The sequence below is a fragment of the Arvicola amphibius genome, chromosome 18, assembly GCF_903992535.2.
Source record: "Arvicola amphibius chromosome 18, mArvAmp1.2, whole genome shotgun sequence".
Taxonomy (NCBI): Eukaryota; Metazoa; Chordata; class Mammalia; order Rodentia; family Cricetidae; genus Arvicola; species Arvicola amphibius.
The window spans coordinates 32,998,429-33,019,917 of record NC_052064.1 but is presented as its reverse complement, the minus strand read 5'-3'; the positions used below and the strand labels follow the sequence as shown (position 1 = coordinate 33,019,917).

The 21,489-nt window shown below is 44.3% G+C and overlaps 2 protein-coding genes across 3 annotated transcripts in view; one reads left to right on the top strand and one right to left on the bottom strand.

The window, feature by feature from the left end:
* The window catches only part of Ica1l (islet cell autoantigen 1 like), a 30,990-nt gene extending 22,102 nt beyond the window's left edge, over positions 1 to 8,888 (top strand). Inside the window, exons 9-11 of one of the 2 annotated variants that reach the window (XM_038315452.1) lie at positions 717 to 959; positions 2,159 to 2,233; positions 8,062 to 8,888. In XM_038315452.1, the coding sequence (XP_038171380.1) occupies positions 717 to 959; positions 2,159 to 2,233; positions 8,062 to 8,126 (383 nt within the window). In that variant the 3' untranslated portion in view covers positions 8,127 to 8,888. Of the gene's footprint in view, positions 1 to 716; positions 960 to 2,158; positions 2,234 to 8,010 lie in introns of both variants that reach the window. The other variant, XM_038315451.1, reaches the window with a different exon arrangement.
* Positions 8,889 to 15,417: 6,529 nt separating this feature from the next.
* The window catches only part of Fam117b (family with sequence similarity 117 member B), a 60,150-nt gene continuing 54,078 nt past the window's right edge, over positions 15,418 to 21,489 (bottom strand). Inside the window, exon 8 of the mRNA XM_038315277.2 lies at positions 15,418 to 19,231. Coding sequence (XP_038171205.1) covers positions 18,913 to 19,231 — 319 coding nt within the window. The 3' untranslated portion in view covers positions 15,418 to 18,912. The remainder of the gene's footprint in view (positions 19,232 to 21,489) is intronic.

Below are 21,489 nucleotides of genomic sequence, written 5' to 3'. Positions count from 1 at the left end.
CCCAGTACCCATTACGTGGCTCACAACCATCTGTAACTCCAGGTCCATGTGATCTGACAGCCTCTTTGTCCTCCACGTACACCAAGCATGCTTACTGGTACATGTACATACATGCAGGAAAAACACTATACATACAAAATAATATGAAAACGAGGCAGGGACTGGCCAGGTGTCCACAAGGGCCTGAGTCTGGATCCCCAACATCCATCCAAAAAGTCGGGTTGGGAGTAGGTGGAATGGCTCTTGCCAGCAAACCTGATGACTGAGTTCACTACCCAGGAACCACATTGGGTGTAAGAAGGGAACTGTTACATAATTTGTGACCCTGGGAGAAGACTACAGTCTCGATCCAACTATGATTTTAAAATCTATTGATAAGCTGGTAACAGGATGAACAATCTCTGAGACAAATTTGAGACTGCCATCAAGGAAGGAGGAAGAGTATAGGAAAGGGTTTTTGTTTGGTTGATTTTTTTGAGACTTTAGACCTGGCTATTCTGGAACTCACTCTGTAGACCAGGCTGGCCTCAAACTCAGATTCACCTGCCTCTGCTTCCCAAATGCTGGGATTAAAAGTGTGAGCCACCACCGTCCGGCCAATATAGTTGTTTAAAATCGTGTTAATGCCATAAGGGAAAAGCAGAATTAGTTCTCCGACATCCGCTCTCATTTCCTCAAAAGGAAATAAAACCCTTCCTCTTGCTGTTCTCAACCAGCAGTGGCAAAAGCTCTGCCTAGAGACTCGCTGGAAGGAGATGATTTTGAGAAAGAATTCGCATTTCTGAACAGCCTCCTAAGCCCCACTTCTTCGAGTGCTAGTGAGCATACACAGGAATGCCAGCCAGCCTGCGGGAGCCCCGGTGCTGGCCTCACAGCCCAGGAGCCTCCGGTGGGATCCTCCCAATTCCTCCCTTCACAGCTCTTTGACCTCGGCCTTCACGCAGAAGGAGCTTCCAAAAGTAAGTGTTGACGAGACATTTGGACGTGTGCTTTCTTTGCTAAGCAAAACTATTGCAGTTATCGATGCTAGAATCAAGGGAAACTGATTTTAACTTTACCACTACTAAATAAAATCTGCAGTTATGCCAGTCAACAGGAAAATATCAAATCCAAACAGCATTGAAGTTGTCAACAAGTCTGAAACAAGGGCTGTGTGTCCTTGCTGCCTCCACCAAACCCGTGTTCCCCACTGACAGCGCCAGGTGTCTGGTCTACAATATTGATCTATTAAACCACTCCTGGGTCAGATGATGCCACCACCACCCCTAGAAAAATTCGGTGTATATTTTTCCCTACAAGATTCAGAATGAGAGGGGGGGGCAGCCAGAGTGGAGTAGGTGGGGATGTGGACAGAGGGCTGTCTAGAGAAGGGGTCACCAGCAATCCCACTGCCCTGTGTCCATGGCCACACGTTGGGAGTCGTCTGCCCCTGGACCTGTGCTGTGATCAAACTGAGCCCAGTCTGGCTCCAGTCCACTCAGAACTTCATTTGGTTGCCTGTGTTGCTGCAAGAGTCCAACATCAACCCCTCAACAACTCCTCCGCACTTCGTGTCAGCAGGATAAATGTCTGCATCTTCTCTCTTACCTCCGACTCATTGCAAAATACCATTTTCCACCACCAAGTACTTCCAGATCCCTGAGGGCACCGTGACGATGGCAGCTGCTTTCTTCTGCTGCTCCTCCTTCTCCTTTCTCCTTTTTTGGATTTTTGCGACAAGGTTTCTCTGTAGCTCTGGCTGTCTTGGAACTCACAGAGATCCACCTGCCTCTGACTCAGGAGTGCTGGGATTAAAAGGGTGAGGTGCCACAGGCCACTATTGTTTCTTCAGCTCCTGTTCGGTCCTTGAACTTTCTAACGCACACGGTAGTGGTGTTCACATCCTCCGGGACTGAAGTGACTTGGTTCCTGTTTTCATAGCTGTGTAGTTTCTCTTAAATCCAGATGGCTCAGTGGTTGGGAACGCTGGCTGCTCTTCCAGGGGTCCTGAGTTCAATTCCCGGCGGCTGCAAACCTCTCTCATAATCCTTAGTGATAAACACTCTCCATTAAAAGCTACACACTAAGGAGAGGGCTTGGCCAATCAAGAGCTTCTCTGGCACAGACAGGAGGATCTTGCTGTTGACTCTTGTTTCTCTGTCTGTCTTCCCCCACAAAGGCTGGGGCTCCCAAGAGGGATCAGAACACCCAGATACCCTGCCAGTGCCTTCACAGTATCCAAAGAAATTAAAATGTAAGTCATTTCTTTCCATTGCATTACTAGTTTGTAAAATTCAGAAGAATTTAGAAAAGGACCACTTTGCCTCATAGTGTGAAGAAAAAAAGCCTGGCATCATCCGTGGTAGGCATGTGCTCCATCACTGAGCCACTCCAGCTCAGAAGATGCCTTGGATAGGAATGATCCAGGCACCTCGGATACGACCTCAAATCTGTGGGGTTATAGGTGTGTTCGGACATGGGCTGCCATCCAGCTTCCCCATCCGTCAATCTCATTGCTTCAGATACTCCTAGTTCCTGGAACGACAGACAGGGCACATCATTCATCCTGCAGTAGGTACCCTGGCGTTTGCTGCATAAGGATAGGTAGTATCCTCCTCAACACACGACTGGTCCACGCTGACTTGTGTCTTCCAATGCATAATCTATTATCCATTTGAATTGTTTTTTGTAGTTTATAATCACTATACCTAATCATTTTTGTGCTCGAATTGCTCAAGTGTTTGCCTATAGGTCTTTTGGGCAGACTTCCAAATTCTTATGATAGCAATACTTTAAAAATTTTCAACAAACTTAGCATTATAAGAAACTAAAAAATAAAGTATCCCTATGTATTCCTTGAGTAGGTTTTTCAGAACGTTGCCACACTTGGCAATCATAATCCCTGCAAACCATACCTTGCTCTGTATTTTGTATGTTCTGAACTGAATTTTTTTTTTCTTGTTTTGTTTTGGTTTTTGGTTTTTCAAAACAGGGTTTCTCTGTAGCTTTAGAGTCTGTCCTGGAACTTGCTCTGTAGTCCAGGCTGGCATTAAACTAACAGAGATCCACCTGCCTCTGCCTCCCAAACTCTGGGATTAAAGGCGTGCGCCACCACTGCCCAGCTCTGAACTGAAATAATTTAAATGGCAGACAGGGACGTCACTGTACATCCAGGCTGGCCTTGAACTCTTGATTTTCCAGCCTCAACCTCCTGAGAACTAGGATTATAGGTGAAGGCCTAGAATCTCAATCATTAGTAATTTTATATAATGTTTATTATAGTTGTCGTTGAATCATTTCTTTCTTCCTTCTTCCTAGTCCTCCTCCCTCCTTCTGTGTGGTGCTGGGTGTAGAACCTAGGGCCTTACATGCTAAACAATCTGCTCACTGCATCCTCAGCCTGGACCGTGGTCTTGTTCCTCTCTCTGTTCACTAGCATTCTATTGCATTGTGGCTCATGGCTTAAGAGTTTTAGTCTGTGGTCAGTTGGTCACTGCTTCTAGATGTGTGGCAACATAGTATATCATGGCCAGGACTTGGTGAAGGAGGTCTCTTTACCTCACAGAAGCCAAGAACCAGAAAGGGAGCAAAGGTTCAGTCCCAGTGGTCCGCGGTTATGTAGCTATAGAGTGTGTGTGTGTGGTGCTGGCCTGACATGCTAGGAGCTATAACCTGTTCCTCAGCCTGCTCCTAACGAGTTCACCAACTCCCCGTACAGATGGCTGAGGACAAACATTACATGTGAACTTTGTGGCAGTCAGTCATGGCACACCGAACACAAAAAATGAAGATACTACCAGGCATAGTGGCGCAGGCTTTAATCCAGTCCTCGGATGTGGAGGCACGTGGATCTTTATGATTTCAAGACCAGCCTAGGCCATATAGTGAGTCTCAGCCTCAAACAAACAAACAAACAAACAAAAAAAAAACCCAAAAACAAACAGAGGTCGTGAGAAAGACACTGTTTACCTGTATGTCTGAGGCTGCTTTGCTTTGTCGGGGGAGGAACAGCAGGGAAAGGGTGGTGCCAGCTCTGGGTAAAATAATATTGGAAAATTTGTAACTTAGAAATTAACACAGCAGGGCGGTGGTGGCGCACGCCTATAATCCCAGCACTCGGGAGGCAGAGACAGGCAAATCTTTGTGAGTTCGAGGCCAGCCTGGTCTACAGAGCGAGCTCCAGGACAGGCTCCAAAGCTACAGAGAAACCCTGTCTCAAAAAACCAAAAAAAAATAAAAAAATTAACTCATGCTAAGCAGTAATGGCACACGGAACACACCTTTAAACCCAGCACTTGGGAGGCAGAGGCAGGCGGATCCAGCCTGGTCTACAGAGCAAGTTTTAGGACTGACAGAGCTACCCAGAGAAACCCTGTCTCAAACATAGTAACAAAAAGGGAAAAAAATTAACTCATTAAGTGTGCCACTTCATTAATCACTAAATGCAAGCTGAAACTGAAATCCAGGACCCAGAGACAGCTGAGAAGTAGAGTGTTCGTCCATCACATGCAGGTGTGGACTCAGTCTAACACGTAATTGAAACAATGTAAGCCGTGACACATACTTCTAATCCCCAGATGCCAGTACTCAAAAGATTGGAACAGGATGAGCCAGGCCACCCTGGGCTGCATAGCAAGACTGTGTTACAGAAACAAATAGCAACAAGACAGCCCCAACAAAACACATTTAAAAAAGGAATGCAATACTATAGCTACAATGTTAAGAAAATCCCCATATTCACAAGGATGGGCCAGAATGAAAGAGAAGGGAGACACATTGGGAAACTTCCTTCCTAAGACCAGGCAGTGGGCAAGCCTATAGCGCATTTTCTTAAACAGTAATTGATGGGGGAGGGCCCAGCCCATTGTGGGTAGTTCCATCTCTGGACTGATGGTCCTGGGTTCTATAAGAAAGCAGATGGGGCTGGAGAGATGGCTCAGAGGTTAAGAGCATTGCCTGCTCTTCCAAAGATCCTGAGTTCAATTCCCAGAAACCACGTGGTGGCTCACAACCATCTGTAATGGGGTCTGGTGCCCTCTTCTGGCCTGCAGGCATACACACAGACACAGAATAATGTATACATAATAAATAAATATTAAAAAAAAGAAAGCAGCATGGAGCAAGCCATGGAAACAAGCCAGGAAGCAGCCTCTGCATCAGCTCTGCCTCCAGGTTCCCGCCCTGTTTGAGCATCTGTCCTAACTTCTTTCAATGACAGACAAGGCATGGAAGCAATAAACCCTTTCCTCCCCAAGTTGCTTTTGGTCATGGTGTTTCATTAACAGCAACAGTACCCCAAAGACAAGGGACTAGTAGCCTTTTGAAATGACCTACTGCAGGGTAGTGCTGGCACACACCTTTAATCCCAGCACTAGGGAGACAGAAGCAGATGGATCTTTATGAGTTCAAGGCCAGCCGGGTCTATAGAGATAGTTCCAGGATAGCCAAGTCTACACAAAGAAACCCTGTCTCAAAAAATCAAAACCAAGCTGTCTTAGGGTTTCTTTTTTTCTTTTATTTATTATGTATAGTGTTCTGTCTGTATGCTTGTTGCTAAGAGCAGTCAGTGCTCTTAACCTCTCCAGCCCCATTAGGGTTTCTATTGCTGTGAAGAGACACCATGACAACTCATAAAAAAAAATGTAATGGGGGGAGCTTACTTACAGTTTCAGCGTTCAGTCCACTATCATCATGGCAGGGAGTGTTGTGGCATGCAGGCTGACGTGGTGCTGGAATAGCTGAGAGGCCTACATCTTGCAGGCAACAGGAAGTTGACTGAAACACTGGTATCCTGAGCATAGGGAACCTCAAAACCCGCCCCCTCAGTGACACTTCCTCCAACAAGGCCACACCCACTCCAACCAAGTCACACCTCCCAATAATATCACTCCCTATGAGATTATGGGGCTAATTCCATTCAAACTACCACATTTCACCCCCTGACCCCCATAAGTTTGTAACAATCTCATAATGCAAAATGTATTTAGTACAACTTCAGAAGTCCCCATAGTCAATCACAGTTCCAAACTTGTTTCAAAGTCCACAGTCTCTTCTGAGACTCATGTGATCTCTTAACTGTAATCCCCTGCAAGATCAAAATCAAAAAGTAGACCACATACTTCCAATATATAATGGCACAGAATACAAATTACCATTCCAAAATGTAGGGAAGGGAGCATACTAAGGAAACACTGGACCAAAGCAAGACCAAAACCCAACTGGGCAAACTCCATGTCTGATGTTAAAATGCTCTTCAGGTCTCTAACTCTGTTCAGCTCTGTTGACTTCAACACACTTCTTTCTCCTGGGCTGGCTCCACTCCATTAGCCGCTCTCCTCAGCAGGTACCCACGGCTCTGGCATCTCTGACATCTTGGGGTCTCCAAGGCAATCCAGGCTTCACCTTCACAGCTTCACACAATGACCTCTCTATTAGACCTCTACTCAAGCACACTCCTGACACATGCCTGGCCTCAGCAACTTTATTCCGTAACTCCTTCCTTTTATCCTTGACTCTAAAGCCAGAACGATGTGGCCAACGCTGCCAAGTTCTGCTGCTTGCTGGGGCTGGAGCACAGCTTCCTTAATCAACTACTGTTATAGAGAAAATATTTAATTGGGGTGACCCACAGTTTCAGGGGTTCAGTACATTATCATCATTGACGAGGAGCATGGTGGCATGCAGGCTGACGTGGTGCTGGAGAAGTAGCTGAGAGTCCTACATCTTGGAATCAACTGAGACACTAGGTGGTATCTTGAGCTTTGAAACCTCAAATCCCAGCCTTTGAGCCCAGCCTTCCTCCAAGACCATATGCACTTCAACCAAGCCATACCTCTTAATAGTGCTACTTCCAATGAAATTATGGGGGCCAATTACATTCAAACTACCACATGCAAAAAACATACAAGAAAACCACTTGTATCTGAGACACAATGTTCTTATAAACATGTGTTAGCTTTTTTGGGGTGGGGGTTAAGACAGGGTTTCTCTGTGGTTTGGAGCCTGTCCTGGAACTCACTCTGTAGACCAGGTTGGCCTCAAACTCAGATCTACCTGCTTCTGCCTCCTGAGTGCTAGGATTAAAGGCATGTGCCACCACCACCCAGCCTGTTTCAATGTTTTTTAAAGTTACCTTTAGAGAGGGAAAAACATGTGTTTCTCTCCTTCTATGTGTGCCCTGGGGATCAAATTTGGCATGTAGTTGCTGAGCTATCTCCCCATCCCTTGCTAGCAAATGTTTTGACAAGCATTGGGCATGATGGAACATACCTGTAATCTAGATCACAAATCTGCAGCCAGCCTGAGCTACACAGCAAGAGCCTGCCTCAAAAGAGAAATAAAAATTAGAGAATTTTTTTTCCCTTTATGTCTAACATTTTTCAAGTATGACATTCATTATTTAGGTTTTTTTGAGACAAGGTTTATCTGTATAGCCTTGGCTGTCCTGGAACTGGCTGTGTAGATCAAGCTGGCCTTGAACTCAGATCTACCTGCCTCTGCCTCCTGGGATTCAAGACCTGCGCCATCACTGCAAGGCTGAATATTTTATGTGCATTGGTGTTTTGCCTGCATGTATGTCTGTGAGGAAGTCGCATTACCTGGAAAAGGAGTTACAGACAGCTGTGAGCTGCCATGTGGGTCCTTGGAATTGAACCTGGTTCCTCTGGAAGAGCATCCAGTGTTCTTAACCACTGAGCCATCTCTCCAGCCCCAATAAAAAGGTTTTTAGCAGAGTTCAAGTTTTCTCAGGAGGAAGTTACTGTAACTTTCAACCTTATCTAAGAGCCTTCTATATAAATCGCCTGAGATTGCTTCTCACATGATCCTCGTCACCATCCCCGAGACACTGAACTCAGGCTCAGCAAAGCACACGTTTCCTGTGTTTGCATTTTCAATTTGTCTTTAAGGGAATACAATGAATCAATGTCAGCCAATTTTTTTTATTAAGGAGCATCTGCTTCAAAAATCACTATAGTACAAAAATATTATTGCCAAAAGCTGAATCTCTTCAATGTCTTTCTTTTTCATTAGCCCCCAACAATGGTAACCAAGACATGTCAGCATGGTTCAATCTATTTGCAGACTTGGATCCGCTCTCCAACCCAGACGCCATCGGACACTCAGACGATGAACTTCTCAACGCCTGACTGGGGCCCCAGGTTCAGGGGTCTCAAGGCAGCAACTGTGCAGTATTTGCCTTTGTGGAGAGGAGTCTCACTGCCACCACACACAGATGCATGTGTTCAGGACAGGACAGAGGGTCTGGTGTCTGAGAAGCCTGTGTATTTATTATGCTGGACGTGAAAGCTGTTGATCATATGTGGAAATTTTTAGAAACTCCCGAGTTTGCAATACTGAGAAACCAAACTTATGTCTGAATCTCGGGAGCATGGCGTTATTTCTTTGGGATGTGTTTTACATTCAAGTCAATTTGCTGTGAGTGGGTGAAGAATAGGATACAAAGCAGCGGTCATTTGGGGTTGGTTTTTTGATACTGGAGGTGTTTTCTGTTGGGGGAATAGCAACAGAATAGAAAGCTTTTCCCCTGATTACAACGTAGAACAAGAGAATTCAGTCCGCTTTCCTGAAATTAGAGAAACTTGTGCTTTTCTGTATTTGGGAGCTGAATGCAATGTTACGTTTCGCTCACAATCATGGAGACACCTCGTTCCATCATTAAATAATAGCAGGATGGAAATGGAGCGAAGACAGACCCGACAGGCTGTTTCAGACTGCTGCAGCGATGTGAAGTAATACAGTCTTCCCGAAACCTCCAGGAACTTCCACATGACCAAGAGGGACAGTTCCAAACACCTCATCTTGATATGTATTCTCCACACGGTTTAATCCAGAGGGCTTTCTGACAGACACGGAAACATCCACGGAAAGTGAGGAGAGGCCTGTGTTCTTCCTTTCCGTCTGACTCCTGAGGCGACATTTGATTACTAAGCAGAAGCTACTGGCAGAGAGTTTAGGACCTAGGTTCTGGAGGGCAGGCTAGTTAGTAGCAGCTGGGCAAGCTGGTGAAAGCGTAGCTCATGCTCACCCTTTAATTTGGAGATAGTTTTCCCTCAACCTCAAGGAACAAAATCCTACATCTTGGGTCTGTGCTGTCTTCCCGATGCGTTACTTCACAGTATCTTCCTTCCTCACCAGGCCTCTGAAGCAGCCTGGTATCTGGTATAAAAGCATACCTCACCTCAGGGGTAGAAGATCAATGCCCTCAACTATGAAAATAAAAGGCCAATATCTTCCATTTTCCCAGATCAAAGTCACCGCAAATCGATACACATACAATTATTACTACTCAGTTTTAGTCGTCCTTTAGTACAGTGTATGGCTTACTTCCTGCTTAATCGGAAAATAACACAATACATAACTTTGAAATAACTTACCAAGTTGTGTTATAACTTCAGCTCAAACAATTCCATTCGATAGCTTATTAAATGAAAGTTATTCTATTTTCTCATGATTAAGTAATTGTAGGCTCAATCATTAACATGTGTTTGAAAAAGACATTTTTGCAGGGCTGGAGATGGGTTAGCAATTAAGGGCACTGGCTGCTCTTCCAGAGGACCTGAGTTCAATTCCCAGCAACCAGCTCACAACTGTCTGTAACTCCAGGTCCAGGGGACTAGACACCAATGGCAAAACACCAATGCACATGAGATCAAAATAAATTATTAAAGAAAAAGACATTTTGCTGTATTGAACCAGCATGATAAGAAGGGAAGGGCTGGAGAAACGGCTCAGTGGTTGAGAGCTCGGGCTGCTCTTCCAGAGGACCCAGGTTCAGTTCCCAGCAACCACATGGTGGCTCACAACCATTATCTATAATGGGATTTCATTCCCTCTTCTGGCTTGCAGGTATACATGCAGACAAAGCACTCATACATAAAAAGGAAGTTTTTAAAAGGAAGGCAGCTGCCAGTGATGGCGCAAATTATCCTGACCAATGGAAACCTGGGAACATCTTTGTCAAAATGGGTATCTTTTATTGAATGGAAGAGATGCCAATATTCTACTTTATTTTATTGCCAATGAGACGTAATAGGAAGTTAGAAAAGCCCCAGTGGAGCCACATTTGCCTTCTCAGGAGATGCACAAATGCCAGGTCATAAAATCAGATTGGTATAACTTGTATTTCTGAGATTTTTAATTGTAGAGTATAGCTCTAATATCACTAGAGACAAACTGCATTTCAACAGAATAGATTTCAGCATTTGCACTTCAAGAGGAAATAGATTTCTTCTCATTCTGGATATTTCATACCCTCCCCCATTTGTTTTTTGAGACAGGTTTCTCTGTGTAACATTCCTGGCTGTCCTGAACTCAGTCTGTAGACCAGGCTGGCCTTAAACTAACAGAGATCCATCTGCCTCTGTCCCCTGAGCGCTGGGATTAAAGGTGTGCACCACGATACCCAGCCATATTCCCTATTTTATAGATCTAGAAATATCCAAGGCTTACAGTATTAGGACAACGTTAGTTTAAACGTGCTCTCTTTCTGAGCTGCTTTTAATAAAGATTACAGATGGCATAAAGCAGTGTGCTTTCTAAAGTGTTCAATCCAAGTTCACACTATTTTCCTATTTAAAAATCTGAGTTTTACTTCTGGACCTCCCTCTGTCAAAGAGCACGAGATGCTGCTGAAGACGCCCCAAGGACTAGCTGGCTCGTGGGTAAAGTGATGGTTGTTCACGTGTCACCCAGCATTTGGATGTGGAGACAGCAAATCCTGGGGACTCACTGGCTAGCCAGTCCAGTGATCTCTAGGCTCAGTGAGAGACACCATCTTAAAAATTAAAAAATGTTGGAGAGAGTCCAGTGTTAAGTTCTGTTTCATTTTGCTTATAACATCCACGTCAGATGACTCACGCCAGCCTCTAATTATAGCTTCAAGGAGATCTGACACCCCCTCTTCCAGAGTCCACGAACACCTGCACACACACACAATTTGAAATAAAGATGGAGAACCACACAGGTAGACACACCATGCTGACCTTTGGTCTCAACCTTATGCTATATGTCTGTCTCTCACACACAAGTCCTTAAAATAAAAATAAAAGAATAACCGGGAGTGGAGGCAGAGGGGGGAGGGGGATCTCTGAGTTCGAGGCCAACCCCATCTACAAAGTAAGTTCCAGGACAGCCAGGGCTACACAGATAAGCCCCGTCTCAAAAAGAAAAAGAAAAAAGAAAAGAAGAAAAAGGGAACAATTTACACAGAAGAGCTCAATCCAAGGTACAAGAATGATCTGTTTGCCATAATGAATTCAATCAAATATCAAAATCTGAAATAGAACTGGAAATAATAACCCATGAAATGCCATGGCATTTAGCCTGATTTGTTGAAGACAAGAAAAGAAAGATACACAAAATTCCCAAACACAAGCTGGGCAGTGGTGGCGCTGCCTTTAATCCCTGCACTTGGGAGGCAGAGGCGGGTGGATCTCCTCTGTGAGTTTAAGACCAACCTGCTCTACATAGTGATTGAGTTCCAGGACAGCCAGGGATACACAGACAAACACTATCAAACAATACCAACAAAACCTCCCAAAACACAAAAATGAAAATCAAAAGTAAAAAGACCAAGGAATTTAAATATATAACTTTTTTTCAATAAAAAAACAAGAATAGAAAGGATAAAGTGGCAGGGCTATACTTTGAGCAACGAAATAGACTTTGCTCTTGGGATAAAGAAACTAGGGGGAAAAGTAAAAATATTAGTCCAATCGTACTAGAAATAATGCATTAAAGACATACCACAGACAGGAGTTTAAATGTGCCATGCCCAGGCTGAGGAGAAAATGGTGGTTAAAGTGGATTATACCTCTCTGTGGCCTATGCACCATTCCAAAGGCTACAGAGTGCAGTGCAAACTCTCCATGCACCATGGATGGGGTCTCTGAGCCACCAGTCAGCACAATACTCCACCACACACTGGCCAAAGAGTAAACACAAAGTCAAAATGGGGCTGGAGAGATGGTTCAGAGGTTAAGAGCACTGGCTCACAACTATCTATAGTGAGATCTGGTGCCCTCTTCTGGCCTGCAGGCAGAATGTTGAATACAAATTTTTTTTTTTTTTTAATTCAAAGTAAAAGACCTGCTTGATGTCAGGCTTTTGAAGTGTTTATTATAATTGGGTTTCTGAAACAGGGTTTCTGTATAGCCCTGGCTGTCCTTGAACTCACAAGAGATCCACCTGCCTGTCTCCCGGGAGATTATAGCTCATTGTTGAGTACTTGTCTAGAGCACTCAGGGGCTGCATCCTCTCCGCAGTACGGTGTCAGCAAGCAGCATTATCTCAAGTAAAGATTACACATGACAGAAGCTAATTTCAGATTCTCTAAAAGGAAAGTTCCCCAGATTAGAGAAAAACATTTTTTACTTCTGCAGATCTAGCAAAATCAGAAACCAGAGCAAATGTGTTACCAACTTCTTGGGTCACGACCTGGTATCTCCACAGGTCTTTCCTTTGGTGCGCTGAATCAACAGAGCCCATAAGGACAAGGCTGTGACGGGCAACCACAGCCAGATCACTTAGTGTTGCCGGTACAGGTGAGTGCCACACAGCTGCACATTCCAGAGAAAAACAGACTGACATTTCCCAGACATGACCTGGGTTGGCTACTTGATTCCAATTTTGTTATCTGCACAACAGTCCCTTGCTTCTTGGGGAGAACACAAAGAGTGAAGTAACAGTGTCTGACAACAGGTTTGGGCTGCGTCTTTTGACTAGATTATACCCAAGGCACTACAGTGGATTTGAGATCATTCATTTCCATTACCGACCCCTCATGCTTCTTCCTTGATTAAGCTTACCTGACAAAAAGGAAGATGTTCTCTTCCAGTTCTCTCGTCTCTTAATAACCTACTCAAGGGACTGAAGTTCAGAACAGTGACTTCAGGCTCCAAGTCCCATGGCCACTAAGCAGCAGAGGCAGAGCTAACCCCCCAGACCACCTGAGGCCTCTCCAGCAAGGCTGCCCCAGGCAGGTGGAGACAAATACTCGTTTTTACTCATCCAGAACATTCATGACAAATGTTTGTTTTTCAAGATGGTTTCTCTGTAGTTTTGGAGCCTGACCTGGAATTCACTCTGTAGACCAGGCTGACCTCGAACTCAGAGATCCACTCTGCCTCCCAAGTGCTGGGATTAAAGGCATGTGCCACCACCACATGGCTACGACAAATCTTTTTACTATGTGTTCTCTTTAAGATTATGTATACAGTGTTTTGTCTATATGTATGCCTGCAGGCCTGACAAGGACGCCAGATCTCATCATAGATGACTGTGAGCCACCATGTGGTGCTAGGAATTGAACTCAGGACCTCAGAAGAACAGCCAGTGCTCTCGACCACTGAGCCATCTCTCCAATCCTATGTGTTTCTCAAAAGGACTAAAATCAAACCAACTTTGGTTTGAATGAAAATACTTAATCACCAGGCAGTAGCACAGTCTGGGAAGGATTGTGAGGTGTGATCTTGTCAGAGATGTGTCACTGTGGTTTAAGGTTTCAAAAGCCCATGCCAGGCCGGCACCTGCCTGCTGCCAGCAGATCAGGACGCTCAGCTATGCTCCAGTGCCAGATCCGTCCGTTCTGCAGTAATGACCACGGACCAACTCTCCAACATTCTAAGCCTCCAATTAAATGCTTTCAGTTATCCTTGGCAACCCCCAAAACACACACAGAAGTTGCATCTAATGCAGTGTTTTTTCTTCATTTTTATCATAATCTTCAATAAAAAACAGTTCTGCATATCCCCTGCTGTGCATCTAACAGTTTCATGAGGTGGTGGATATCTGCATTATGCTCTGCTGTGCATCTAACAGTTTCATGAGGTGGTGGATAGCCCCCCTAGCACCCACACAGCCAGCACTCACTGTCTACACTAGAGAAACTTTTCTATTCTGCTAGGCTGAATTATTTAATTCAAGTCAGTAATTAAAACACTGAACCAATGAGATACAAAGGCTATCCACTGGCCCAATAGTATCACAGCACATTAGAAAATTAAACGATAATTTAACATGGGTGTAGCAGCACACATCCGTAATCCCAAACATACAGGAAGCTGAGGCAGGAGGATCATGAGTTTGAGGTCAGCCTAATCTGCATAATGAGTCTGAGACTAGCTTGGGCAATTTAGGAGTAAGTACTGTCTCAGAAGCAGGGGTGGGGGTGGGGTGAGAGTTACAGTTAAGAGGTAGTATATGTGGATGTGTGTGTGGTATACACAACAAACGCACACAGCACATTTATTTTGTACTTACCTTTTTGTTGTGCCTCAAGACAGGCTTTCTCTGTATAGCCCTGGCTGTCCTAGAACTCCATCTGTAGACCAGGCTGGCCTCGAACTCAAGGGATCCACCTGCCTCTGCCTCCCGAGTGCTGGAATTTAGTAAGAGGTCCTTAATAGGTTTACGAGGTTTAGTATGGTTGGAAGCTGCACGATGTGGGGCTGGGAACCCAACCCAGGCCCTCTGGAAGAGCAGCTAGTGCTCCTAACCACCGAGGCTTCTCTTTTGAAACAATGTCATAACACATCAGAGGCTGGCCTTGAACTTGTAAGGCTCCTATCTAAGCATTCCAAAGGCTGGGATTGTGGTGTGTACCACCACGCCTGGCTCAGAAATATGTACTTTACTAATTTTAACAAATCTTTCACTTATAAACACACCTCCTCCTTCACTGGTCAAACCTGGCCAGCTCTACTCCGTAGACACAGACAACACCCCTGAGATCAAACAATCTTGCAGTAATTAAAAGAAAAGCCTTCTCCATGTATTCCAGACTACTGACTTCCCCAGCTAAATACGCTGCAACAAACATGGAATTAGTGGGTTGCTTGTGACTGAATCCATGTCTGCTTTGCACTTACCATGAGGATAGGTTATATTCATTTCTAGAGCAGGGAGGAGTGGCCAAGAACAGCCTTGTATGTGCGTATTGGTCACTAACCTGTGGACAAGAACATACTACACAAATGCTCCATCAGGCTAGAAATGCTAAAAATGTGATATTGTTTGTTTTAACAAATAAAACTTGCCTGTAGATCAGAGTGCAGAGCTAAGCCATGAGGGAGTGGTGGCAAACACCTTTAATCAAGACTGGAGGCAGAGGGGATCTGTCTGAAAGAGAAACAGAGCTCACACAAAGGTGATCCCAGCACTAGGGAGGTGGAGACAGGAGAGATATGGCTGGGCGGAGAGAGGAACATAGGCAGGAGGAGACAGGATCACCCCTTTTGGTCTGAGGGAGTAAAAGGTCTCTCTAGTGGCTGGCCACTCTGCTTCTCTGATCGCTCAGCTTTCACCCCCTAATATCTGACTCCGGGTTCTTATTAAGAACTATTAGAATATGTGTTACAAAAAAAAAATAAATGAAATGTGAATTTGTGGCAATATTCATAAAAACACACGGGAAAAAACTCAAGAACAACAGACTTTATTTGGACATAGGAGTTCTATTCCCTGTGAGGCAGCAGGAAGCGCTCAGCTGCAGGGACACAGTCCACAACAATACTTACTATAGCTGGAAATGCTGTTTTCGGGGGAGAATTTTGTTATAACTTTAAAAAATTGCATTAAAAAAGATTTACATCAACAGAGACAAAGATGCAGAGTTTAAAAAACATAAATTATATATCTCCAACAGGACTGTATAAACAAAATACTGTTCAGAGCCGCTCTGCGGGTTGCTAATGAAGGCAGAGTTACCCAGAAACCTTAAAGTGCAGTTACGTATCTTGGCTTTGTTTTGCAAATTCAGCACTTCCATTGGTCCAGTTTTGACAAACCCCAAACCCATCATTAAGGAATGAATTTCAACTTTACAAATTTAGTACTGACAATTTGAATTTAGTTTCCTTGAAGGAAAACCTTAGCGTCTCAGTTCTAATCCCAGACATAGAGAAAGCTATACATTCTGCCATTTTATTTTAGAACAACTTTTAGGAAAAGCCAACTGTTTCTTTAATCAAAACATAAACAATAAAAAAATAAAAACAAGCAGCCTTTCCCTGTTGCCAGATACACCCAGTTAGCAACAGCATCTTCTCAGGAGCAGATCTGGCTATGGTCCTAGGGTCTAAGAAACACCGTAAACAAAAGGAAGAATCTGGTCTACAAAGAATTTTGACATTCACATCATATTTAACCCAAGAAAGCAAAACTATTATTTTAATAAACACGACTGCCCATAAAGCAATGGTAAGTAACAGACTTACCACCTCAGAGGCAGTAATCCTGTGTTATCACGGCAGGGCAGAAACTGCTTGAGGGTAGACAGACAGACAAATAACTAGGGAACAGCTCCTTTGGCCAAAGGGGGGGAAATACATGCCACCCACTTTTACTGCAATGGAAGTAAATTTTTTTAGTTAAAAATTTAAATTAGGGACTGGGGACATAAGCCAGTGACAGCATTTGCTTGGCATGCACGAGGCCCTGGGTTTAATCCCCAGCACTGGGAAAACTGTTTCCACTGAGGCTACTCTACGGCTGTACAGTTTCTACAGAATAACCCTAACTATGGAGTAGGTCTGTGAATATAGTCACACCCACTCTACGGAGAGTAGACCCATTTTTAAGACCAACCACCTGAAAATTAAGAATTAAATAAAATAGCTAGGTGGACCTATGGGTAACATATTTTAAGACTTCAATAAAGCTCATATGCTTAAAAATTAGCCCTTTGGCCCTGGCAGTTCAGAGTTTTTGGGGGACCCAGACCTTTTCTTCTTCAGGTCTCAGGTTCTATTTCTCTAAAACTCAAAGCGTTTGGTTTGCCGCACAATTCATTTACTTGTAAATTCACAATATTCTTCCAGCCAAACTTCAGATTAGAGTTCCAAGAGCAGACCTATGCCCACTGTGTTACGTGAGGGTACGCATGACCGCAGGGCTCACCTGCCCAACAAGCACAGCACAGCAGGGAGAAATCGATTACACACTAACACTCTGAAAACCGAGACAGTGGTGATGCACAACAACAAAATAAAACATAAATGTAATAGAATTCAAGTGGGGAACCCACAGGATTAGAAAGATGACAAGCAGAGCGTGGTGGCACACACCTCGAATCCCAGCACTCGGGAGGCAGGTCGGAGGATCTGAGTTCCAGGCCAGCTAGGGCTACATAAAACACACAAAGCTCTTGGTTTTAAACACCGCATTCTCCCTTCAGATCAACTCAACCGACTGCCATGGGCCTTTCTTCTGTACTTCTGATGCTGATAAAACAGTGAACCCAACAGGCGTGACAAGGCGGAAAAAAAACAAAAACAAAACCCAACCAACCGAAAAGTCTATACCCCAAACAACTGAGGTACTGACTTAGAAACTACGATTTGCTAGTGCCCAGAAAGTTACGTTTTGGATGGCAAAAATAACAAAATTTATCAGTCTTCGTAACCAAAAATTGATGGATTCACATAGATGCTCAAATTTATCTGATTAACCTAAAATATCCTCATTTAAAATTAAGGAGAGACTAGTTAAAGTGCCAGGCGTTCTGAGGTAACTGACCCTGGCAGGAAATGCACTGCTAGTACCTCAGGTCTTGTTGGAGCGACTGGACCGGTGTGTGGGGTTAAGCCTTCCAACGTGGTGGCCCACTCTTGCAGGCTTTAAAACTTTGTAGTGTGGTGACGGGTATTCAAACAGTGCTTCACCAACACTGACGGGATTCACTTCCAAAGAGCGACTCCTTCATTTTATCACCACACCCCAGAAATTAAATACTGTCATAGGACACTGGCAATGGTTATCAGAGGAGCCTAAATCCAAAACTGTAAAATTTCTCGAAGGTACCCGCTGTTTAAGCGCCAAACCTCTTGTCTATTCCTCCGGGTGTGTAGAATGTCGGAGAAGAGACTGGCAAAATGTGTAGGCAAACAAATCTCAATGCCAACCACCATAAAGAAAAAGTCAGTCCTCAGGATTCTTCGGCTACCAATGCTACTCAATGGATTACTCCCGGCAAACTACTAACCCCGACCAAATCCACAAGACAACACCACCACGAAAGCAGAGGAGGAAATCCATGCACAGCCATTTCAGGGTCTCTTGGGGCTATGATACAGGGATGATTCAAGGTAGTGACACCCAGCAAAGGAGGGAACCACGTGACACACAGTTCACAGAAGACCAGAGGGCGCCACACTCCTAGCTAACGAGCCACACTTCAGTTTCTGTTCTCGTGTTAAAGCAACTGTCTTCACTCACTTTGCTGACCACACGCGGGGACGTGAGCAGGATAGTGCAGAAAACAGCAGTTTCACAAATACTTCACCCAAAGCACAAACTTCTGACATCAAAAACATAAATCACATAATGTGCGAATATTGCTTTTTATCTTTTTATATATACTTGGTTCAATGCATTTACCTATCAATTCTTATTTGGAAGAACATAGTCATGAAATTGACTGGGGAAATGTCAACAATCCCTTTGGTCCCAAAGCTGAAAACAGCTGAGAAAAGCAACCATCTAGAAAAGGGAAAGAAGAAACAGAGGCCACCAAAGAATCTTTTGAACATCCTGTTTGGTACTCAGAAAATGTAACATTGGTATTATAAAATAGTCATTTCCATATAAAAGATGGTTTTCTTGCAGCATCTATCACACCTCCCTTCAGAAATCGTGTTTGTAAGGATTAGGTTTTATGTCTGTTTTGTTTTTAAACAAGTCTAATTTGAAAACAAATGAAAATGATCTGTTCCTTCCATGTTTCAGCCAGTGCTTCAAGAACAGAGGCGAGTACTGTCGGCGGCCTTCATGCGTGGGGCAGAGCACTCACAGGGGACGCGTTCTCCAGTGGCCTCGTGGTCACACATCACTGGAAAGCCAAAGCACTTCACAGCCAACCGGGAGGACACAACACCATCACAGTCACGTGATCCACAGGGTCTCAGTTCCCAGAGCCTATCCTTCGGCTTCTTCGATGGGCTCTGGGGGTGCATGGAGGGAGGCTGAGGGCAGGACTGTACTGGTTCCTCGAGACACCCTGTCCTGCTCTGTGTTTGCTGTCAGGGAGGCCATGGAGATGGGCTGAAGCAGAGTGGTGGTCATGCCGGTGGTGACCGTCAGGCTGTGGCCAGAGCCCTTGAGGGTGAGATCCGGTGTGGGAAGAAGAGGCTTGAGGATGCTCACCAGGCAGAAAGCAGAGCCACTCTTGGGAATGAAATTCACCTTGTTTTTGTCAGGACAGTAAAAGGCTGGAATTTCATGAAGTTGTTTTGGCCTGGACACAAACAGACAACCAATGCTGTAAGCCACCGAATACTGGAAATATTTTATACAGACACATTTTTTAAACACAGGTCAGTAAGATAAGCATTTCCTTAAGCAAAAGAAAGCCCACACGCTTAGAGACAAATATGTTTCCCAACATGATTGTTCCAAGACTATGAAGAGAGACATCAAAGACACTAACGAAGAGTCTAAGACCCTTCAGGACTACACCTTGATGAGCAGCGGTTTCCAAGTGTTCTCTTTTGCTTGCTTGTTCTGGTTGTTTTTTTTTTTTTTTTTCTGCTTCTACAGTGCTAGGCTTAAAGCATGCACTTCCACACCAGCTTTTTCAAGTACAATTAAAAATTTAAAAGGTATTCTTCTGAATCAGCTATTAAGATTTTTAGAGAAAAAGAAGGTAAATGTGAAATCAAAACAACAGAAAGCTTGCTTCAGTTTTTTGTGAAGTTGGAGATGGAACCACCCAGGAGCCTTAACCTGTTAGCTATATCTCAAGTCTTCTAAGTTTTTGTTGTTGTTGTTGTTTGTTTTGTTTTTTTAGATGTGCACTGGTGTTTTGCCATGGGTGTCAGGTTGTCTGGAATGACAGACAGTTGTGAGTTGGCACGGGAGTGGTGGGAATGGAACCAGGTCACCTGGAAGAGCAGTCAGTGCTCTCTTTTTCAAGATTTATTATGGCTGCACAGTAGTGACTTGTGCCTTTAATTCCATCACCCGGGAGGCAGAGGCAGGTGGATCTCTGTGAGTTCCAGGACAGCCAAGGCTACACTGAGAAACCCTGTCTCAAAAAACAACAACAAAAGATTTATTATGTACACAGTGTTCTGCTTGCACACCAGAAGAGGGCACCAGATCTCAGTACGGATGGTTGTGAGCCACCATGTGGGTGCTGGGAATTGAACCCAGGACCTCTGGAAGAGCAGCCAGTGCTCTCAACCCCTGAGCCGTCTTTGCAGTTCATCTTTAAAGTTATAATTGAAACAAAATTCTTCCTTGTTGCCAGGTCCTCCAAAAAGTATTCCCCCACCCACAAATATTTTTGGTCTCGATGATATTCCATAAAAATTTAAAAACTGCAAAAGTTAAGTTTGGTAACAATATTGTTCTCAGCTGCCAAGATGGATAAAGGTGACAACTCGAGTTCAGTCCCTGGAGTCCAAATGACAGACGAGAAGCGATTCCTGCAAACTGCCGCACACTTTCTGTACACGGCACTGTGGCACGCTTTCTGTACACGGCACTGTGGCACGCTTTCTGTACACGGCACTGCCGCACACTTTCTGTACACGGCACTGTGGCACGCTCACCTCTGCCTTTTCACCTCTGCACAAGCACAGAACCAATCACTATATAGCTTTAAAGTCATGTTCTCAAGGACAGCCGAGTTCTAATAAAGGTGGCAGTATGCTAAGGTGTAGAGACTCTAAGAACAAAGTCCAAATTCTCTACAAGCAGACACAAGATTGAAAAATTCTGGGGTGCCAGGGGGGAAGCTCTGCAGACAAACATGTCAATATAATTCGTCTCCTTTGAAGTTATTTAGAGAAGGAACCCATATATTTACGGCACGGGTAACCTGCAGGAGAGGGTGACAAACATGGTAAATGTATAAATATAGCACAAGGAGAGCCAATCTGGAGTAGGGATCAGGAGGCTGGAAGAAGATGCTTCCTCACCCCTGTGAGCAGAGCAGACGGGTGACTGGGCTCCAACAAGGGTACGGATGTGCAGACTCCGCTGACAGAACACCCCCACCCCAAGACATTTCCAACAACAGGGATGTTCCTAATCATACACGCTGTGCAGACTCCGCTGACTGACACGGAACACCCCTCTCCCCACAAAGACGCTTTGCCAGTACAGTCAAAGAACAAAAGCAAGCACAGAATTTAAATCAATGGAAACATCAGGTCAAGCAGTAGCAACGTCACAGTGTTTCTGGGTGTTTTATGATAATACACACTCGATTCTTACCTAGGATATCACCTATAAAAAAGCCAAAGTCACATTTCTATAATAAAATAATGCTTAAATTACCTTTGAATGCAGGTTTATTAGAGATGATAAATTTTTATGCTTTTATCCATCAAAATAAAGGGGTTTTGTTTTGCTTTGTTTCTTTTTTTGAACAGTCTATTACATTAAGCTGTCCTTGAACTCACTACGTAGCTAAAGATAACCTTCAACCTCTGGCCCTTCTGCTTCCAGTCTGACTGCCAGGATTACAGTCTGGGCTCCCAGGCCTGT